This window comes from Dipteris shenzhenensis, chromosome 7, assembly GCF_047967505.1.
Source record: "Dipteris shenzhenensis isolate YYH24624 ecotype China chromosome 7, Dip_SZ_1.0, whole genome shotgun sequence".
In the NCBI taxonomy this organism is placed as follows: Eukaryota; Viridiplantae; Streptophyta; class Polypodiopsida; order Gleicheniales; family Dipteridaceae; genus Dipteris; species Dipteris shenzhenensis.
Genome location: NC_141602.1, coordinates 31922236 through 31941533, shown reverse-complemented (window position 1 = coordinate 31941533; position 19298 = coordinate 31922236). Strand labels below are relative to the sequence as shown.

General features: G+C 45.5%; 1 protein-coding gene across 1 annotated transcript in view; it reads right to left on the bottom strand.

The window, feature by feature from the left end:
• The window catches only part of LOC147900230 (uncharacterized), a 41597-nt gene extending 25579 nt beyond the window's left edge, over positions 1-16018 (bottom strand). The window contains exon 1 of the mRNA XM_087376955.1: positions 15421-16018. Coding sequence (XP_087233081.1) covers positions 15421-15457 — 37 coding nt within the window. The 5' untranslated portion in view covers positions 15458-16018. The remainder of the gene's footprint in view (positions 1-15420) is intronic.
• Between the last annotated feature and the right edge of the window lie 3280 nt (positions 16019-19298).

The window sequence follows — 19298 nt, the reverse complement described above, 5'->3', positions numbered from 1 at the left end:
AAGCAAGTGCCTCAAAGAGTACCTCTAAGAATTTTAGGAAAACCAAGGACAACCTTAGAAACTATGCGTGTCTTAATTTGTCAATGAGAATTTCCATAACTTTATTCAAGCCCTTACATTGTACGGGGGTGGTCGGGAGGATCGAGGCACCTGCGCTATGATTCTGGTTGTATCAAGGACGACATTATAGGTCAATGATAGGATCAGATCCTGCAGGGTCGTGTCATCTAGTATCAGAGCCGTCCTATCACAATTGAATTCAATGCGAGGTATGCAGAAAGGATGTCTTCCAGGTACGCTTTTTGAGATTGCTCTTGCAGATCTCAATTTCCGCTCATGTATGGGCTGAATCGTTGGCTGATGATGTGCGCTCATGATTGGGAGAGTTGTGGAAGAAATAGAAGTCCATAGGCTGTGTGCTCTCTCTCCGTTGCTACGTGTTTGGAAATCGTGATTCCCTGAGAAGGGTAGGCGATGAGAAGACTTGATGCTTTCAGCAAGAGATATGAGGATGGATCGTTTCTCACCTATAACTTCCCACGCTTGGGTTGTTGATGTGATTGGCTGTGTGGGGACACGTGAGAGTGGGCTGGTAAGGGAAAGAATTCGCTCTAGGTTCTCAAGGATGAGATTCCTACCCTAGAGACCTAGATTTGCTGCAGTTGAGGAGGAGGAGGAAAGAGAGGGCGTTCATAAGCCTAGAAAGCGGCTTGTCTAGGAGATTCGGGCATCAGAGACAGGGGCGATATGATTGGGGCAGGCGCTTGGCTTTGGGAAGGAGCGTATGGCCTGATTTTAGCGCGTTTTGGCTATTTTTGGCTGGCTGGAGAAAAGCAGGACAGTATCTATTAAAAGCGAGACTGTTTTTTGGGTTAAAAAGCAGGTTGCTTTTTTGTTTTTCTCTAGCAAGGAAAGAACTTGCTCTAAATCAAGCACCCACCCTAAATTCGCCTAGCTTTTGGTGGCCCTTCCTGGCTATTTATATACCCGGGATTTCTCTCTCTTTCTCACTTCAGCACTTCAGCACATGAAGGTGAATTTCCCACCCTCTTTCTGTCTGAGATCAGCCTCTCAAATTCCATCATCTTTCTTGCTGTCCTCTACCCGCCTTCTTCCTTGATTCCACGCAGCACCAGATTCTCTTTGCTAGTGTGAAGAGCACGTGTTTGGAAGAATTGTCTTCGCCTCCTCGAAGGTCCTTGGCTCGTCAAGCTGAGCCACCAACGCAAAATTCACGGATGGGGTCTTTTGAAGACGTTGGGACCAACGCAATCCGGAACTGCTACTCTCAGGTAATTCAGTGACCCGAGACTCTTCCAATGTCCTTAGGTACCATTGGGGCAACCTCTTCTGCTTCTCAGTGGGAGGAGGAACTGGAACTGCTTCTGGAACATCCTGCTCTTCCTCAGTATCTTGTGGATCAGCTTCCGATTTTGCCACCTCTTGGATGGTCAACCTAGGGCGGGGTGGGTTCGGGGGTTGAATAATCTCCTCCTCCTCAATCTGAGACTCCTCCTGGGGTTCAGGTTCCTTTTCCTCGAAGACAACATCCCGACTGATAAGGATCTGCTTCTTTACTGGGTCGAAGAGTCGATAGGCCTTGGATTCTTCGCTATACCCAACAAAGATACATTTTCTGCTCTGGGAATCAAGCTTGTTCCTGTCTTCCTTGTGCACATGCACCCATGCGTTAGAACCAAAAATGCGAAGATGAGTGATGGAGGGCTTCTTACCATAAATTGCCTCATATGGAGTCTTGTCCTTGACGGCCTTCGTCTTGGTCCTGTTGAGAATGTGTACGACTGTATTGATAGCTTCACTCCAATACGCTTTAGAAAGGTTCCTCCCTCGGAGCATAGCAAGCCCTGTCTCTGTGGTGGTTCTATGCTTCCTCTCGGCTACCCCGTTTTGCTGAGAAGTATGTGTTGTGGTGAGTTGTCGCTTGATCCCATGCTTGCGACAAAATGTGTTGAACTCATTTGAGGTGAATCTCCCCCCTGTCTGTGCGGAACGTCTTGACATCCTCCCCTGTCTCCTTTTCAACTCTGGCCTTCCAGTCCTTGAACTTCTCGAAAGCCTGAGACTTTTTAGCCAAACAATATACCCAGGTCATTCTACTGAAATCATCCACAAAGAGAAGTGAGTACCTGGATCCTACCCACGATGCTGTAGACATTGGGCCACAAATGTCGGCATGAACCAACTCAAGCGGTTTGCTGGCCCGAAACGAGGCCTCTTGTGGGAACTTATCCCTGTGCTACTTGCCTTCTAGACAAGCCCTACAGACATTATCCTTGCTTGTGATTGGTGGAAGTTCATCCACCATCTTCGACTTTGACATTTCAGCCAAGATTCCATAGCTGACATGACCGACGCGCTCATGCCAAAGTTTGGACTTTCCGTTGTCTTCATGAACCAACAATGCACTGAGGCAGTACAGTCCGTTCTCTTCAACTCCTTGAGCCACCATCTGTCCATTTGCTTTGGATGTCACCGTGACCTTGCCATCTTGAAAGAGAACTGCCATGTTGTTTTTGTCCATCTGACTTACAGACAGTAAGTTCTTGCAAAGGTTGGGTACATAAAGTACTCCAGAGATATCCTTCTCCTCACCCGCGGTTGTAATGAAAGGAATGCTACCGATGCCCTTCACAGGACACGTCCGGCTATCCCCGACAGAAACTTTGGAATCCGGGTGTGTACTTTCCATGGTTTTGAACCAAGTCCTTCTGTGAATCTGTTGGACATGTGCTTGGAAGCACCGCTATCAACATACCAACCCTCTTTACCTTCACTGACTGCATATGCTGAACAATGTTCACTGATTAAAAACAGCTGTCCAGTCGTCACATTGGCAAAATCATTCTTAGGCTCTTCTTTGTTCCTGGCTTCTCTCTTCCGCTTCTGATCTGCCTTCTTCTTTCGGCATTCTTTGGCGGAGTGACCAAGCTTTTCACATTAATAGCACTTCATTTTCTTCTTGCGGTCAGCGTCCTCTGACTTCTTGGACTCCTTTGGCTTGCCTTTTCCAAGCTTGTCTTTGGCCACTAATGCCTTCTCGTCGGTCTATGTAAAGAGTTTCTCTCGAGCCTCCTCCTAAAGTAGGAGTGGGCCAAGCTCCTCAAAGGTGATTGGCTTAGTCCGTTGACCCGCAGTGACCGTAGTCACAAAACTTTTGAAACTCCGTGGCAACTTGTGGAGTGTGAGCAACGCCAATTGACTCGAGTCCACCTTCTGACCAACCGCTGCGAGCTGGTCCCGCACGACTTTCAACTTTGTCAGATGATCATGCACACTATCACCCTCATTCATATCAAGATTATAAAGCTGATGCTGAAGAGTAATGATACGGGCTGTATTATCCGTTTCATACAGCTCCTTCAGTATGGCCCACGCCTCTGAAGACGTCTCTGCCAACTGGATATGAGGAATCACAGCATCTGCTGTCGTGCCAATTAGCATTGCCCAAGGCTTGAGCATCCCTCTCCTCCCATGCACTGAGATCATCCGCATCTGCTTCAACTAGAACTTCACCTCTTTTGTCCACAATGTCCTCCGGCTTCTCCTCGGTCCCAATCACTATCTTCCACAGCTTCCGTGCCAACAGATGGCTTCGGATCTTGACTTTACAGATTGGATAGTTCGTCCCATCGAGCTTTCCAGCTTCACCAAAATTGGGAATAAATGAAGAAGGAAGATGACTGGAGAAGGAGGAAGGACGAGCAGTGGGTGTAGAGGCTTCTGAACGCTGATCCATCACGGTGAATAGCAAACCGAAAAACTGAAGCAAAAAAGATGTACTGACCTCCCGTGCTAGCCTGAGCTGAAAACAGAATCGCCCTTCTGCCAAGGGACTCCTTCCTTCAGAGAGTGCTTTGATGAAGAAGAGTTGAGAGCCTATGGCTCTAATACCATGTTGAAAATAGGAGGGAATGAATCACTCAAACCTCTACCCAAGATCTCTCCAACTCTTACACACACTCAACTCAGATAGATGATCACAGATGCAATAAACACTCACTCAGAAATAACTTGGACGGAGAGAGAGAGAGAGAGAGAGAGAGAGTATATTCATTCACCGGATGGTGGGCAGAAAAAACAGCTCACAGGGAGCAATACAAAATACAGCAAAGTGCTGGAGAATACTGAAGGACTCTCTCTCACACAAACTGCTCCAGAACTGAGTGCACAGCACAGCCTTGGAAGGAGGCTTTCAGTCTTGCACTGGATGCTGGAAACAATGAAGGAGTGGGCCTTTTATAGGCACTGCCCAGGCCCCTTGGGTTGACCGACCAGCAGGGTCAGTACCCTGTCTGGTGGCCGACCAGATGGCCCTAGAAAACCGACCAGGGTTGGCCCTGGTCAGTGGCCCTGGTTGGGCCGACTTGGCCTGCCACAGGCCCCTATTTAAGGGTGCCCTGTGCAGCCAGTCTGCACAGCTGCAGAAGCCTCCAAGTGAGGCCTAAGGCCCCTTATATTCCTGCTGTTGCACGCAGCAACCAGCCCGTGTGCTGGTTGCCTATGATGCCAGCCTGAGTCTCTCTCTTTCCCCAGCCCTCCTACCTCTCACTGCCCCTTGTCCCCTCAAATCGGGGGCTCACAGGTGGGCACAGTGAGTTTCTAACAATTTTGCATTGTATATTTCCGTAGTCTTTGGATCACATAGGATGCTATTCCTATGATGGTTGACTATATACATGTCTAGAACAGTACCATTGACTGGATATAGCCAACTGAATTAACTGATTATCCTCATGTAGGGGCATTTACCATACCTTTGGTCAGGATTTTGCCCATTGATACTTCCATGAAGATTCTTCCATCATGAGTTATGAACGGACACCTAATTGTTCTGCGATGGAAAGTCTGTCATGTATTTCAACCCAAGAATTTGAATTACAAGGGTATTCCGTTGAGGGATTTTCTGAATACTAAGTAATTCAAGAATTAGGGTTGATAGAAATTGCAACCCAAAAATTGGCCTCGAGGGGTTCAATTGATGGGGTTGTTCAAACAATGATTCCTCGATCTCAACCTAAGATTTTGAGTTCAAGGATACTCAATAGATAAGGTTGATAGGATCATTTACCTTCAGGTACAGATTTTACCATGCTTGGGTACGGATATGTCAACGGAATTAACTCTGTGGACTCAGGCGTTATTGGATTTCTCGAGGAGAATGCTCGACGATACGTAACCTTGTTTAGATTGAGAGATTTACTTTCCTTGGGTTAGTTATCAAAGATTGTGGCTTTGGCCTTAGATTTTCTTTGATTTGAATCTCATGGAAAGTATAGCACACTCAAACTGATAGTCAGAGTATAGTTATTGGCATTGACTCATCTTCACAGAGAGTTTTCGGGCTTTCTAGTGAACTCAGGAGTGAGTTCTTAGAGGAAGGGGAGTATGTCATGTGCATGGTGTACCTAGGGTTGGATAGCAGGTTAACGTGGGTTACGGGATAGCATAGGGCTAGATGGCTATTTTTAGCCGAGATTGCTATATATAGAGATTGATTCATATATAGTGCTCGCTTTATATGGAGGGAGCTATTCATAGCATTGTGCTATCTATAGCAGGTTTCCTTCTATATAGAAGGAGGGCCAGTGCTATTGTGTAGATCAGTTGAGCGCTCCTCAACTGATGGATGGAACTTGTACCCAGGCCGGGACTCTCGCCATCTACATGGCGGATCATAGGTGGTGTATCAAAGGTCCTTTGGACGGGCTCAGGTGGTATGGGACGCTATGGATGAGTTGAGCTATAGCCCACATGCTCGAGGGTGGTCGGGAGGATCGAGGCACCTGTGCTATGATTCTGGTTGTACGTCATGTGCATGGTGTACCTAGGGTTGGATAGCATGTTCACGTGGGTTACGGGATAGCATAGGACTGGATGGCTATTTTTAGCCAAGATTGCTATATATAGAGATTGATTCATATATAGTCCTCGCTTTATATGGAGGGAGCTATTCATAGCATTGTGCTATCTATAGCAGGTTTCCTTCTATATAGAGGGAGGGCCAGTGCTAATGTGTAGATCAATTGAGCGCTCCTCAACTGCTAGATAATGAACAATTTGTTTCATCCATACGTGGGAAAGATTATTGTGGTCTTTTTGGATGACATCGTGAATTAAGACTCCCATTGATGGATAGCGCTGTCCAGCCTTTTAGAAAGAGCAGCTCTAGCAAATATGAATTCTTGAAACAAGAACTTACCTTGGATATGCCATTTCGCTAAATGGTGTCCTACTTGACTATGAGAAAGCTAAGAAGGTATATGAGTTGCCTATTTTGAGAACGATTGTCGAGGTGAAATCCTTTCTCGAATTAATGAATTTCTTTCACACCTTCATTTGGAGATATTCTCCTATTAGACTCATCTAAAGGAGTGAAAGAATAAGTACCGTCCCACTATATGGACTAAGGATCTTGATGTGTATTTCAAGCATGTGGTTACCTCAACTCATATGTTGCAAATCATGGATCTGGGTAAACCATTTGTGGCTGAAACAAATGTCAGTGACTAGTATCAAACCATACTGTAAGTGGACAATGCATTAAAAAGAGTTGTACACTATGTTGAAAAAGTAGAGACAGTGTTTGCATGGATCTACTTTTGTGGTCTACGTGGATAACTGTTTGTCATGTGCACGGATTGGTATCTGACGTGTACTGGGTACACGAGACTAGCTCAGGTAGCCTGGGGAGGCTTAGAGTTAGGCAGGCTTGATTTTCGGGTTGAGTGGCAAGGGTATGAACTACCATGCGGAGGATGACCAGGGTCTCTACAATGATCTGATTACGAAGAAAGCCTTCAGTGAATTCACCACTACTCTTGATGGAAAGTTTAAGCAAGTTCATACGAATCAAACGGGGTTGACGCAGCAACTCCAAGGGATTCAAACTACATTCACACTTTTGACTAGCACTGTTCAGGCGCTCACGCATGTGGATGCCATGGCTTCAGTGTTAGGCCCGAACATCACTCCAAATCCTTTTCTCGAAGATCAAAAGTCTCGTACCAAGGAGGTTGTTGACACTTGGTTGCACAAGTGGCAAGTACACTTCCAGTTTCACCCTTATCCAGATGACAAGAAAATACACCTTGCAACCGGGTTTATGTCAGGAAAGGCTTTATTGTAACTCCAACCCAAGCCTGCAACATGGATAGATTTCGAAGGGGTCTTCAGGAAAGAGTTTCTGAAGGAGGAGGAAGATTACGATATCGTAGGCAAGCTCAAAGCCCTCGATATGTCCAAGCTGAATTTGACTTTTAAGGTTTATCTTCAAAGGTTTCGGGATTTGCAGACCAGAGCTACAAAGATGGATCCAATGACCTTGTTAGGTTTCTTTGTGGATGGTTGGCCTGACTCGTACAAGTTACAAATCAAGAACAACAAGTGTACCACGTTGCAAGAGGCCATGAATTACACGCGTATTTATGATGATACCATGGCCAGTGCAAAGGGAACCCTAGTTGCCGACACGGGTGGGAAGAACAAGCGGAAGTTCTTCCAGTCTACCACTGGTACCAGGGAGACAAAGTCTATAGACAACGCCTCCAAGAAACATTTGACTCAGGCGAAGAATAGTCGTGCCCGTTTCCTTCGTACCTTGAAGCTCAAGGAGGAGGGACGTTGCTTCTTCTGCGAGGAGCGGGGCCACACTAAGAATGATTGACCTAAGCGCAAGCACCGGGATCGAAGCTCCAAGCGGGTCCGGGTACCAAAGCCAAGGGAGCTAATCAAGTTGCGATGACAGGTATTTCTGTAAATGTCATTACCTGCCCACTTTCTTATAATGGCACTTTTAATACTTCGTTATTTGGTTCCCATGATCTTTTCCGAGTTTATGGAGAAGTTAGGGACCAAAGAGTTCACATTCTCTTTGACCCGGGCAGCTCTCACAACTTTGTTAATTACAAACTTGTGCAGAAGATCGGGCTGTCCACGATACCTAGCGATCACACCTATGAGGTGCAGCTTCCAGCTGGGAAGCAGTTTTGGGATCGCAAGATTGAAGCCCTTTCTATCTGGATTCAAGAATACACAGCGGCTCTTACGTGCTATGTCGTGCACTTCGAGCATGTGGATTTGTTAATCGGAATAGAGTGGTTTAAAACCCACGATATTCGGATTGGATGGAAGGAACATACACTTTCTTTTTTGGATAAGGACACCCAATTTTGTATTCAGTGTGATAATATTCCCTCTTCTCAGGGACCTATTGTATCTGTGATGCAGCTTTGAAATATATTAAATACTTCTCATTATGATGTCTATCAGTGTGTTTTGATTCCGCTTTCTTCATTTGTTGTCTCTGTTAGTAACAAGAATGATTTAAGTGTGTTTGAACACCGTGAATCAAGAACGTTGTTAGATGATTTCATGGATGTATTCCCTGCTCAACTGCCGGAAGGTTTACCTCCAGAACGGGCAGTAGATCATCGCATAGACTTAGTACATGGGGCTCAACCTATTAGTGTTCCACCTTATAGGATGAGCCAGTTCGAGAAGGATGAGTTAGCTTCACAGCTACAGGATTACTTGAATATGGGCTATATTCACCCACGTAAATCACCTTGGGGAGCACCTGTTCTCTTAAGAAAGAAGAAAGATTCTACATGGAGAATGTATATAGACTATAAACGATTGAATAAAGTGACAATTAAGAATCGATATCCTTTACCTCGTTCCGATGATCTAATAGACCGTTTACAACAACTTTAAGCCGAGGAAGAGGATTCACAATTCGAGTACTCATGTGGAAGGAGTAGAAGGTTTAATCCAAGTCAATGCGAATCAAGCTCGGACCAACACATATCCAGTGCCAATCAAGTGCTATGGTTTGTGAAGAGAATCACCGGATCGTAGAATTCCCTCATCATGGTCACCCTGCTACTTTCCAACCACTCTTCAGAGATTGTGGTATTGGCCATGCTTGTATGGATTGTCTCATGAAAAATAAGGTCCCACAACAAAATGAGGCTAAGCCTGATATCCCAATTGGCATTATTGGGGTGGAGCATCAAAGTGTAGGGCTCGCAACCGTATTATCACAATCTATGAATGTAATTACACGCCGACAAAAAGAGGAAACCAAGGAACCTACGATTCCAATTCAATCAAGAAGACCTCTCCAAAAGAAAGAACAATATACCTCCGCCAAGCAATGAGTAGCCAAGCACATCAACACAGCTCCAGATCCTAACATAAAAGAAGTTTCATACCTTAATGCAGAAGTGGAGAAGGCTCGATTTAAGGCACTTCAACAATGGGTGCAAAAATAACAAGCTCAATTCGAGGCTGAGAAGCAAGCACAAGATCCAATCCCTAACTTAGATCCACCAAGTATCAACACTGTACTCGAGCCTTTGTTCCAGCAACAAGATCGACAACATAATGTACCACCATGCCAACTTGAAGGTGCGACACTCTCTAGCTCTAAGTTGCCCTGTGTCCATTCCCAGTGGAATCCTCTTACAAAATTGTCCCAATCTATGGGAGAGTTTCAAAGGATGGATTGAATTAGCAAATCCCCCTCCACCTATGGAAGACATAAAAGATATCCCTGTGCGGATGGGTTATCCACAAAATCTTGGATTATGGCTCTACCCAATTTTGCTTGGTCCCAACCTCTCCGCACAATTCCTTTATTACCATGCATGCACCTTCGTATACCAATTTCAAATTGGTCCCTGTATCGATAAAATGTTGTTTTTGGAATACCATGCATTTCATACCATGCTCTATAACAAACTTGAATACCATTCAATGAAAAGAGATATTTGAACTAACCATTGTCATCTTTTCGACAAGCAACCCCAAGAGTGTCATATACATAATTGTTGCGAGCCTCCAAACTTTGGCCCCAATGCTCTCTGTGTAATTTGGATATCATTTGACGATCGGCAAATTGACAACAATTTTGTTTACAACAATCAATCATAGATACTTTTGTGACTGCATCCCTTGTGAGTCTAGATGATGCTAATGGCATGCCCTGTTTTTTAGCTTTTCAGCTGTTCAGCTGGCTCACGAGTTTGTGGACCACTTGTTTAAGCTGTATGGTTTGCCCTCTAACATAGTCAGTGACAAGGACTCAAAGTTTACAAGTAACTTTTGGACACTTGTTTTTGAGAAGTTAGAAACTACTCTAAGTATGAGTTCCTCAGATCATGCACAATCCAATGGCAGTACAGAGAAGGTTAACCAATTGGTTGAAGATATGCTTCGGGCATATGTTTCTAAGAGACAATCTTCATGGGAAGATTATCTACCTATGATAGAATTTGCTTATAACAGTGCAAAGCATTCAAGTACTGGTTACAGTCCTTTTATGCTTATGTATGGGTTTCAACCTAAGTCACCAGTTATGGTTGGGTTAAAGGGAATCCAAAATGATGCTACAAAGACCTTCTTGCAAGACATGCAAGAAATGTTGCAGTTTGCCAAGGAGTCTATTAGAAGTGCCCAAGATCGAGACAGATTTAATGCTAATAGACATCGTTCACCGAGAGAGTTCTATGAAGAAACGATGGTATATTTGCGAATTCCCAAGGAATCCAAGAGCCTAAGTACTGGTTTGGTTCCGAAATTCCCCCAGAGACTGTGGTCCATTCAAGGTTATTAAAAGAATTGGGCCAGTTGCATATCGACTAGAATTGCTTCCTGATGTTAAAGTACATCCAATCTTTCATGTCAATAGACTGAAAGAAGTATTGGGTGCGGATGATCAACTTGTTTCTCCTCAAGAAATAATAGAAGTTACAGATTTGACTTTTATTCCCCACGAACCTGAGTGTATTCTTGAATTTCGTGAAAAACAGATTCGTAATAGAACTATCACGGAATACAAGATCAAGTGGAAGGATCGTGTTGAGGAGGATGCAACATGGGAGACATTACAGAACCTCCAGAGAACATTCCCGGGATTTTTAGCGAACTCAAGAGTGAGTTCTTAGAGGAGGGGAAGTATGTCATGTGCACGGATTGGTATCTGACGTGTACTCGGTACACGAGACTAGCTCAGGTTACAGGTAGCCTGGGGAGGCTTAGAGTTAGGCAGGCTTGATTCTCGGGTTGAGTGGCAAGGGCACGAACTAGTTGGAGGTCTTCGCTATTTTTGGCTCTTGGGGCCCGAGTCTATATAAGGGGCCCAGGGGTTCAGTTCTGAGGGAGCCGATGGGAGCAAGTTTCGTTCCCAGGTGCTAGGTCTGATCCTGGATTGAGTCGCAGACGCGCGCCTGCATCATAGCGTAGCCCAAGGCCCAGCAGCAGATCCCAAGCTTCACAGCGCCACCTGGTGGTATGCCATTCATAGATCTCAGCACCTTGCTGCCCTAGTAGACAGCCTAGGCTACGGCCCCAAATCAGCTCATTCTGCAGCAACTCTGGCCCTGCTTTGCCTCCTAGATGTAGGCCCAAAGGTGAGGCTCTTGCTGCTCCTTATGCTCCACTGTTTGCTTCTGTGCTGGATGGCTGAAGTGAGGCCAAGGGCCTCCCTTTTATAGGGCAATCCTGCCCCAAATGAACCGACCCAGCAGGGGGCATAGAACCCCTTGCTGGCCGACTTGTCTGCCATAAAACCACCCCCTCTGGGGCCTTCAAAACTAGGGCCATGTGCCCTTATTTCCACGCAGGGGTCTAGCCCCTATGCAGGCTGACCACTTGGACTGTGAGCCGACCAGGTTAGCTGGCCCAACCAACCGGTTGGCTCAGCCCAACCAGCCCTTATAAAAGGGCTCCATAGCTGGCCCTGCCAGGGTCTCTTTCCAGCTCCAGTCCTGCGCCATCTCGCTGCTCTTTAGTCGCTTCCTGCCAGGCCAGATCCAAGGCAAGATGCCCCGCCATCTCCCCTGCACATCAGCTCCTTCGATGCAGCCTCTGAAGCTCCGGGTGGATCTCTTGATGTGCTGCCCACATGGCAGCCACGTCTCCTCTCTTTTCTCTTGGCAGATGCCCTTCGGTCTCACTCCCCTACGCTCTCCTCATTGGGGGCTTACAGATGGGGAGGTGACCTTTCTAACATATGGATGAGGAGGGTCATATCCTCTATGTCTCCAAGCGCATTGTAGTTTTCAGAGATAGAGTACTTTGCAACAAGGTATACATTAGTACCTCATCATATGAAGAACCACCAGAGGATGAACAATCATGGCAGCCACAGAGCATCGTCCAAGAGCACCCCTATCTTTTTACAGGCTGATCAGCATCAATTTGTTGTCTAAAAACCCTTGTGTGACAATCGAAACATGTAATTTTGAGGGGGAAATCCTATGGGAAGGGATGGCTGTAATGAAGGGGGGCTAAGGGGACCAATGGAGTACTCTAGTGAGAGTAGAGGCGATTGTGGGGGGGACTAAATAAGTCCAAATCCACCACTCTTGTATTCACTTTTAATGTAATCTCTAATCTTATCCCCTACTTTTAATGTGATTTTGCTAGCATAGATTACTACTCAGCAAGGGCCCTAGCACACCCTTTGCTTCAGCCCATTGAGGCTTGTATGAGTTTTCTTTTTCTGTGCACTTTGTCCCATAGGCCGCGAGGCTGTTAGAAAGGTCACCTCCCCATCTGTAAGCCCCCATATGAGAGCATGGGGGACGGAGACCTAGGGCATGTGCCCAAGAGAAAAGAAAGAGAAGGGGCTGCCACATGGGCAGCACCTCACATCAAAAGAAGAGAGGAGGGTACCTGGCTCATCTGCAGGAGCATAAGGCGGAGCAGAAGACAGCAGCAAGGACCCAAGAGAAGTGGCTATGAGGTTAACAGATGATGTCAGCAGTAGTACGGAACAGTACAGAGCTGAGGCGCACACGAGTGGGTAGAACATGGTGCCCGAAAGAACGTGACAGACCAGCAGTGGGGTCGGCCACATGGAGGGGCTGGTTGGGCTGGTCAGAGCCAGCCAACCAGGCCTTATATATGCAGACAAAGGGGGCTGGGACCCTGCCTTGAAAGGAGGGCTAAAGCCCTAGAAGAGTGGGTCAAAGGACCCCGGTTTGAGAGCGCTTAAAGGGCTGGACCAGCAGCTGACTGGTCAGCCAGAATGAGGCTGCCTGGTCGGTTTTTTGCAGCAGCCCTTGGGGGCCTATAAAAGGTGGGCCTCCAGGCCCTCATTAATCATCTTGTGGAGCAGCCAGTCCACCAGCAGCAGGAGCAGCAGCAGGGCTACCTTTGGGCCTATAGTTAGGAGGAGAAGGAGACCTTGAAGCTGCAGACCTAGCTCACAGGAGGCTGCCCACCTATGTATCCAGGCAGTAAGGCAGAGAAGAACATTCTGGACAGAAAGTCTACAGATGCTCAATGTGGAGCACGCGGGCTCGAATCTAGAGATATCCGGCAGATAGTAGAAGTACCTTGTGGTAAGATCAGAGGACCACACCATCGGTGGGACTCTCGATCTCTCTCTTTTGTATTGTGTCCATAGCTTTGGATGGAAATATATTATTTTGATGGTTTCTATATCTGGCTGGTTCACTGTCTATTGATGAGTCTGCACATCTATGTGATGCACTTTAAGTTAAAAAGTTTGTGATTCCACACCTCACACATACTATGTGAGCTCCTGGGCTATTCTATCAGTCTTCCGCTGTGTGTACCCTTTGTTGGTCGATTTCTAATAGAGGTCTCCCGCGGATGTTAATACATCTTTCTCTCTCTCTCTCTCTCTCTCTCTCTCTCTCTCTCTCTCATACACACACACTTCTTCTCATTGAGCTCTTTTTATTTCAGCACAGTACTCAGCAAAGGGTCTTAGCGCGCCCTTTGCCTCAGCCCTTTGTGGCTTGTATGAGTTTTTCCCTTTTGGTGTCACTTTGTCCCATAGGCCCGCGAGGCCTTCCTAGACGTTAATATATCTTTCTTTCTTTCTTTTTTCCCTCCTACCTCATTCCTTCATCTCCCATTCCCTTCCCCTTCCTCTCTCTCCTTCCGCTAGTTCTATCCCCTTTTCTAAATCTGTCCCTTCCCCATTCCTACATTACACAAGTCTATTGCCGATGTCCTCATACGGGGGCTCACAGATGGGGCAACTTCTAACAGTCTTGCAAGAGCATGTTGATACCATAGACCTCTAGGTCCCACTAGATTTGTTAGCTTTATCATTGAGACTAGAGAGAGGGAGAAGATGCTACCCTTAGCGAACATCCAGTGTGTCTCACTGCCACTCTAGAACCTCACTGCTACTCACAATCTTAGGGAAGGAAAAGTTTAAAGCTCTAATACTGATGTATGCTAAGATCTTGCATAAGCCTGGACATAACTGACCAAGTGTCGAAGTGTATCTTTGAAAAAAAAAGTGTCGAAGTGTAAAAGACTGACTGGAATGGAGGGAGAATAGTGCGAGTGAGTGTGCTGACTCGATACTCTGTGCAACTAGACCCCCTCGTAAAGAGGCAGACAGCTGGGCTGCTTGCTGATGGACGAAGGCTCTGGAAAGCTGCTGTGGCTGATGATTCAAGGCAGACTGGTCTGCCTGTTCTGGATACAGGTCCAGTGACCAGTCAGCTGCCTTCGTCAAAGGCGGTTCATTCCAGGATGGGATGCCCTTTGTCTGAATAAAAGCATTCCAGGATGGGGATGCCCTTTGTCTGAAGAAAATAAAATTCCTGGAACAGCAGGTCTTCCCTTCTCAATTGGATTTTAAATATGAATTTCAGCTTGCATTTTAATTCTGATTGTGATTTTTCCTCAGGCTGAGGTAGCTTCAAAAATCCAATATCAGGGAGTTATCAATTTTTAGGTTACGTTTTGGTTATGATATATTTTTGGATCATCATTAATATCCTTGCTCCAAAGATTTAAAGCCTTGTCAAACGGAAGTCTCTACACTGCACTCATGTTATGTGATTCAAGCTGGATATGTTGGTTTACTTACATGTCATACGAATGCTTTGGGCCATGTTATTTCCATCTTTTTGTTGTAAATGCAGTCACCTAAAACTCATGGATCACCGAATACCCCACCATCAAAAAAAGACGCTGTTCTGAAGATAGCATCTCAACACCAGACACGTCTACTTCAACGTACCACATATCTAACCCAATCGCCTGATTATTTAAGTTCGGCATCAAGCTAATGCAGACGCAGTACGAAGGGATCATGTGCAGCCGTTAGGTAGGTTAAAAAACGTGCGTCCCCAGGAGTCTACTAAGCTAAGATGATGCCCAAGTCATTGGTAAAAGTCTTTTAGGAAGGTTTGCAACCGGAACAAGGATGATCGTTCCGCAAACGGTTTGGCAGCCAGAGTTGAGATTGTCCTTATCCCTTGTAAACTCGTTGACATTCCACCGCCATACAGTCTCCAGAATTCCTTAGTCACCTAACCCCCATCAATGCTGTTCTGAGGCTCTAAAGAAGCGATCAAGAATTAGGGCGAAACAATAAAGCGCGAGGGAAAACGTAAAGCTCACCGTCAACACCCTTGTCGGATGAAAAAATGCAGCCCATTCTCCACCTTGGCAGATCTTGCGGTACACCTCTTCACATACTGCACCGAAGTCAGCTGCTGCCAGTCCCTCGCAAGGAGACGCGGAAGAGCTTCGTGTAGACAGAAGAACAGAGAAGGAATGAAGCAGCGAGCGCTAAGATGGGCGATGAGGTAATAGTGTCAATTGTAGAGGCGACAATAGCTCTTAAATAGCTCAAAAAGTTTTCAGCCCACCAGGTGCTCACGAATCTCCACCGGTGGAGATCATTTCGGTGTCGGCGCGCTGGAAAGAGGCTCTATCAAGGAGTCTTCAACAGCTCTCTGTATCCACAGGGTTGCCAAAGCCAGGGCAGTGCACAGATGAATCCGAATCCGACGCAAATTGAAGGGATAAGCAGGAGTGAAGGTCGGGGAAGGATCGATGGATCCAGTGCAACTGCGGAGCGATCGAATCGAGGAGCAGAGAGGATCAAGGAAATGCAGAATTCGAGGAGAATAAGGATGAAAAGATGTACTTGGAAAATGGAAGGAAGACAAAGGAAGAAGACGAGCCAGAAGAAGCCTGCATTTTGCAGCCTCTGTTATCCGTTTCCAGGCTTTACCTCCCAGTATAGCAAACCCCCCCCCCCTTTAACCATGGTTCCCCCCTCTCCACACAGGTGTGCACTCTGCAGTTCAGTGTCTGCACTTCCTTTTCTGGGTTCTCTCACCTATCGTATCATACGCCCCTAAACTGTAGAATCTGCCCTCGAAAATCACAACGCCCCTCCCAAATTTCAATGCCACCAGTCGCCTCCACATCACCCTTGACGATCGGGAAAGGCCATGTGTCGGCCCTTCTTGATCAAAATCCGGTCGGATTTTGGCTCCCGACCGCCGACTTCCTCCCCAGAAGGTCCTCCCCATGGCCCTTCCCTACTCCTTCCTGGGTTCTTTCCTAGGAGTGGTGGGTTTGACCCACCGATTCTTGGCATCCCCTGCACCCACCCATAATAGACCTCCCATGACGTCGTCGTCTAGATCACACTCATCATACCCCTCAACATGAGTCAAGATACAATCCTCAAGGCAATTTTGTAGTCCCACACCCATTACATATGATTAAAGGTTGGTGGGCTAGATGACTTTTTTATCAAGTATACTACAAATGGAATGCTCTGAGTGAAATTAAGGTGTGTGATGCACGTTTGCAGATGTTAAAGGTGAATTAAAAGAGCTATATTCATAGATGACATGTGCTGATTTGGGAAGTGGGTGCGAGGTAAGGGTATAGGATGTTTTGCAAAAAAAGGATAGCAAACAAAAACAAGGCTAGCATTCTTGTTGATAGCAATTGGTAAAAGGATTCCTACACAATGTCATAAAGTTTACCAAAGGATTCCTACACAATGTCATAAAGTTGGCCAAGCTCTAGGTACTCTTTAAAGAGCACACAATATTTTATTCCCTTGCCTAAAACCCATGACTCATATTCCTCTCTTCTTCCTTAGTGCTACCTCCAAGGCCCAACAAGCACTAACCTCAAAATTGACTAGAGCCCATGTCTTTAAGCCCTACAAACAATACTTGTCATATATGTCATCGTTAAGGAAAACCCTTTCACCATCAACACTCAACTTTATAAAATTATCACCGAAATAATCATCACCTTCATCACGCCCCCATTGTTGATCAATGTCCAAGAAACTATACAATCTAGTCTCCAAAAGAAAGGCTTTTCAAGCCTCATGCCTTATGCTTATAATTCAAGTCTCATGCTTATGATTCGAGCCCTTTTTTAACATTAGTGTGCCTTGAATGTGTGACCTTCTTAAAGTAATGTGTTAAGAGTATAAATTGTTAGTGTGCCATGGCTAAGTGACCTTCAAAAAGTAAAATGTTAAGATTATAAATAATGAAAGGGTTTGCTAAATATGTGTGCTGAAAGTGATGCTTAGGCAATACATTATCCAAGAGACAATAAATTGTCTAGTTCTCATTTTACAGACTTTGAGATGTTGTGCACTATAAGTAGTGTTATGATGTGCCTAGCCAAAATCCATGTATGTTGGCATGAAGAACAAATTATCAATATATAATGGTACATAATGGCTCTACTTTCTAATTTCCTATTGAAGAATCTTGTGCATTGCAACTACTAACCTAGCCAAGTCTATGGCTGAATTCTCGCTATATAATGGCTCTACTTTTTAATTTCCCACTAAAGAATCATGTGATTACAATACCTAACCTATGGCTAACCAAACCAACCCTAATATAACCTCACATATAATGTGGTAGTGGCTATGACACGAAAGGTGAAGCAAAATGCCATTGTGTGGAGAGGGCAAAAACATCTCGGGACAAGGGATGCATGTCTATAGATGCATCCAACCTTGGAAGAGGCATGATGGGGCAAAGGGACAAAAAAGGGAGGGAGCCTTACTAGAGGGACAAGAGGTAAATGAAGCTAAGCAAAAGCAACAAAGGTGGGAAGGAAGAGGTGATAAGGGTAGAGGCTGAGTGAGAGAGTAGGGCAAGCTGTTGAGAGGCTAAGAAGATGGGGGGGATCAGGGTGTGGTGGGGGAGGATGAGGCAAAGAGAGGCAAATAAGGATAAGCAAAAGAGGGGGGCAAAGGGAGGACAAGGCAAGCTGAGTGGAAGAGCATCGCAATGCGGTGAGGGGTTAAGCGAAGGAGGAGAGAGAGAGAGAGAGAGAGAGAGAGAGAGAGAGAGAGAGAGAGAGAGAGAGAGAGGGATGGAGGGAGGGAAGGTACGCAAAGCCAAGTTACAGACAAGGAACGGATTTGTTTTGAACTCCCCCTTCATTAATGCTACCCCTTGCTTAGTAGCTTCCTCGCTTTGCCTCTAGCTCAACTAATGTTAATTAGATTTCCATTTTTTGTTGAGCACAGAAACAAAGGGACAATGTCAATATTCTGTGGATTTTTAAAGACTAATATAAATATGGATAATCATTTCTAAGTTATCATCGCACTAATAGATATCATAATAAATATGGCTAATCCTTTCTAAGTTATCATCACACTAACAGATATTGATCCTCAAAATACTTGTAACTACTCTATGGAGTTGATTTAAAGCGTTAACATATTACAAGCTTATACTTTGTTCTCATTGCTTCAAGGTATTTTAACACACATAACTCAATTGACATGGCCGCAAATTGTTACAACTTGTACTAGAAATGCAATACCATTTTGTGTGTGAATATTGCTTTTTTTCCCAAAAAGTGGTTTTCATATATTAAAGGGGATGGTCATGCCCAAAATAGAGAGACCTGTACAAAATTTGGCCTAAATTTCGAAGTTTTTGCCATGCTACAAGGAGCCCAAGGTGAGCCAACTCATACGTTGGCCCCAACCACTAAAAGGTTCCTATTGGTAATGGATTTCTGCCACCTAGTAATCCCTACGGTTAGAACCTAAAAGATGACAATTGATGCTTTGAACCCAATTCCCAGTGCAGACCTAAGAGCAATTGAATTATGAGTTTCCCATAGCACCATCATCACAACAGCTCTAATGAAAGGCCAACATGTAGCTAAATAGGAAGGGAGGAGGGTAGTTTCCCTTGTTAGGATAAACGCCCATCTTGCTCTAATCTGAAACCTGGCCATGAGGCTTGAACGACAGATGGGCGCTTCAACTCTTGCCCACACACCCCTTGCAATACAACAATTCCACATTAGATGGCCGACCACCTCTATTACCTGATCACACAACAAGCAAACTGGTGACACTTACATAAACTTTGACAGCTTCCCTCTTACCGATAGCCATTGGTGAATCACCTTCCAGAGAGTGCCTGGCACACCCATGCTCCATATCTCCTGGAATCTTGTACTCCACCACTTCGTCC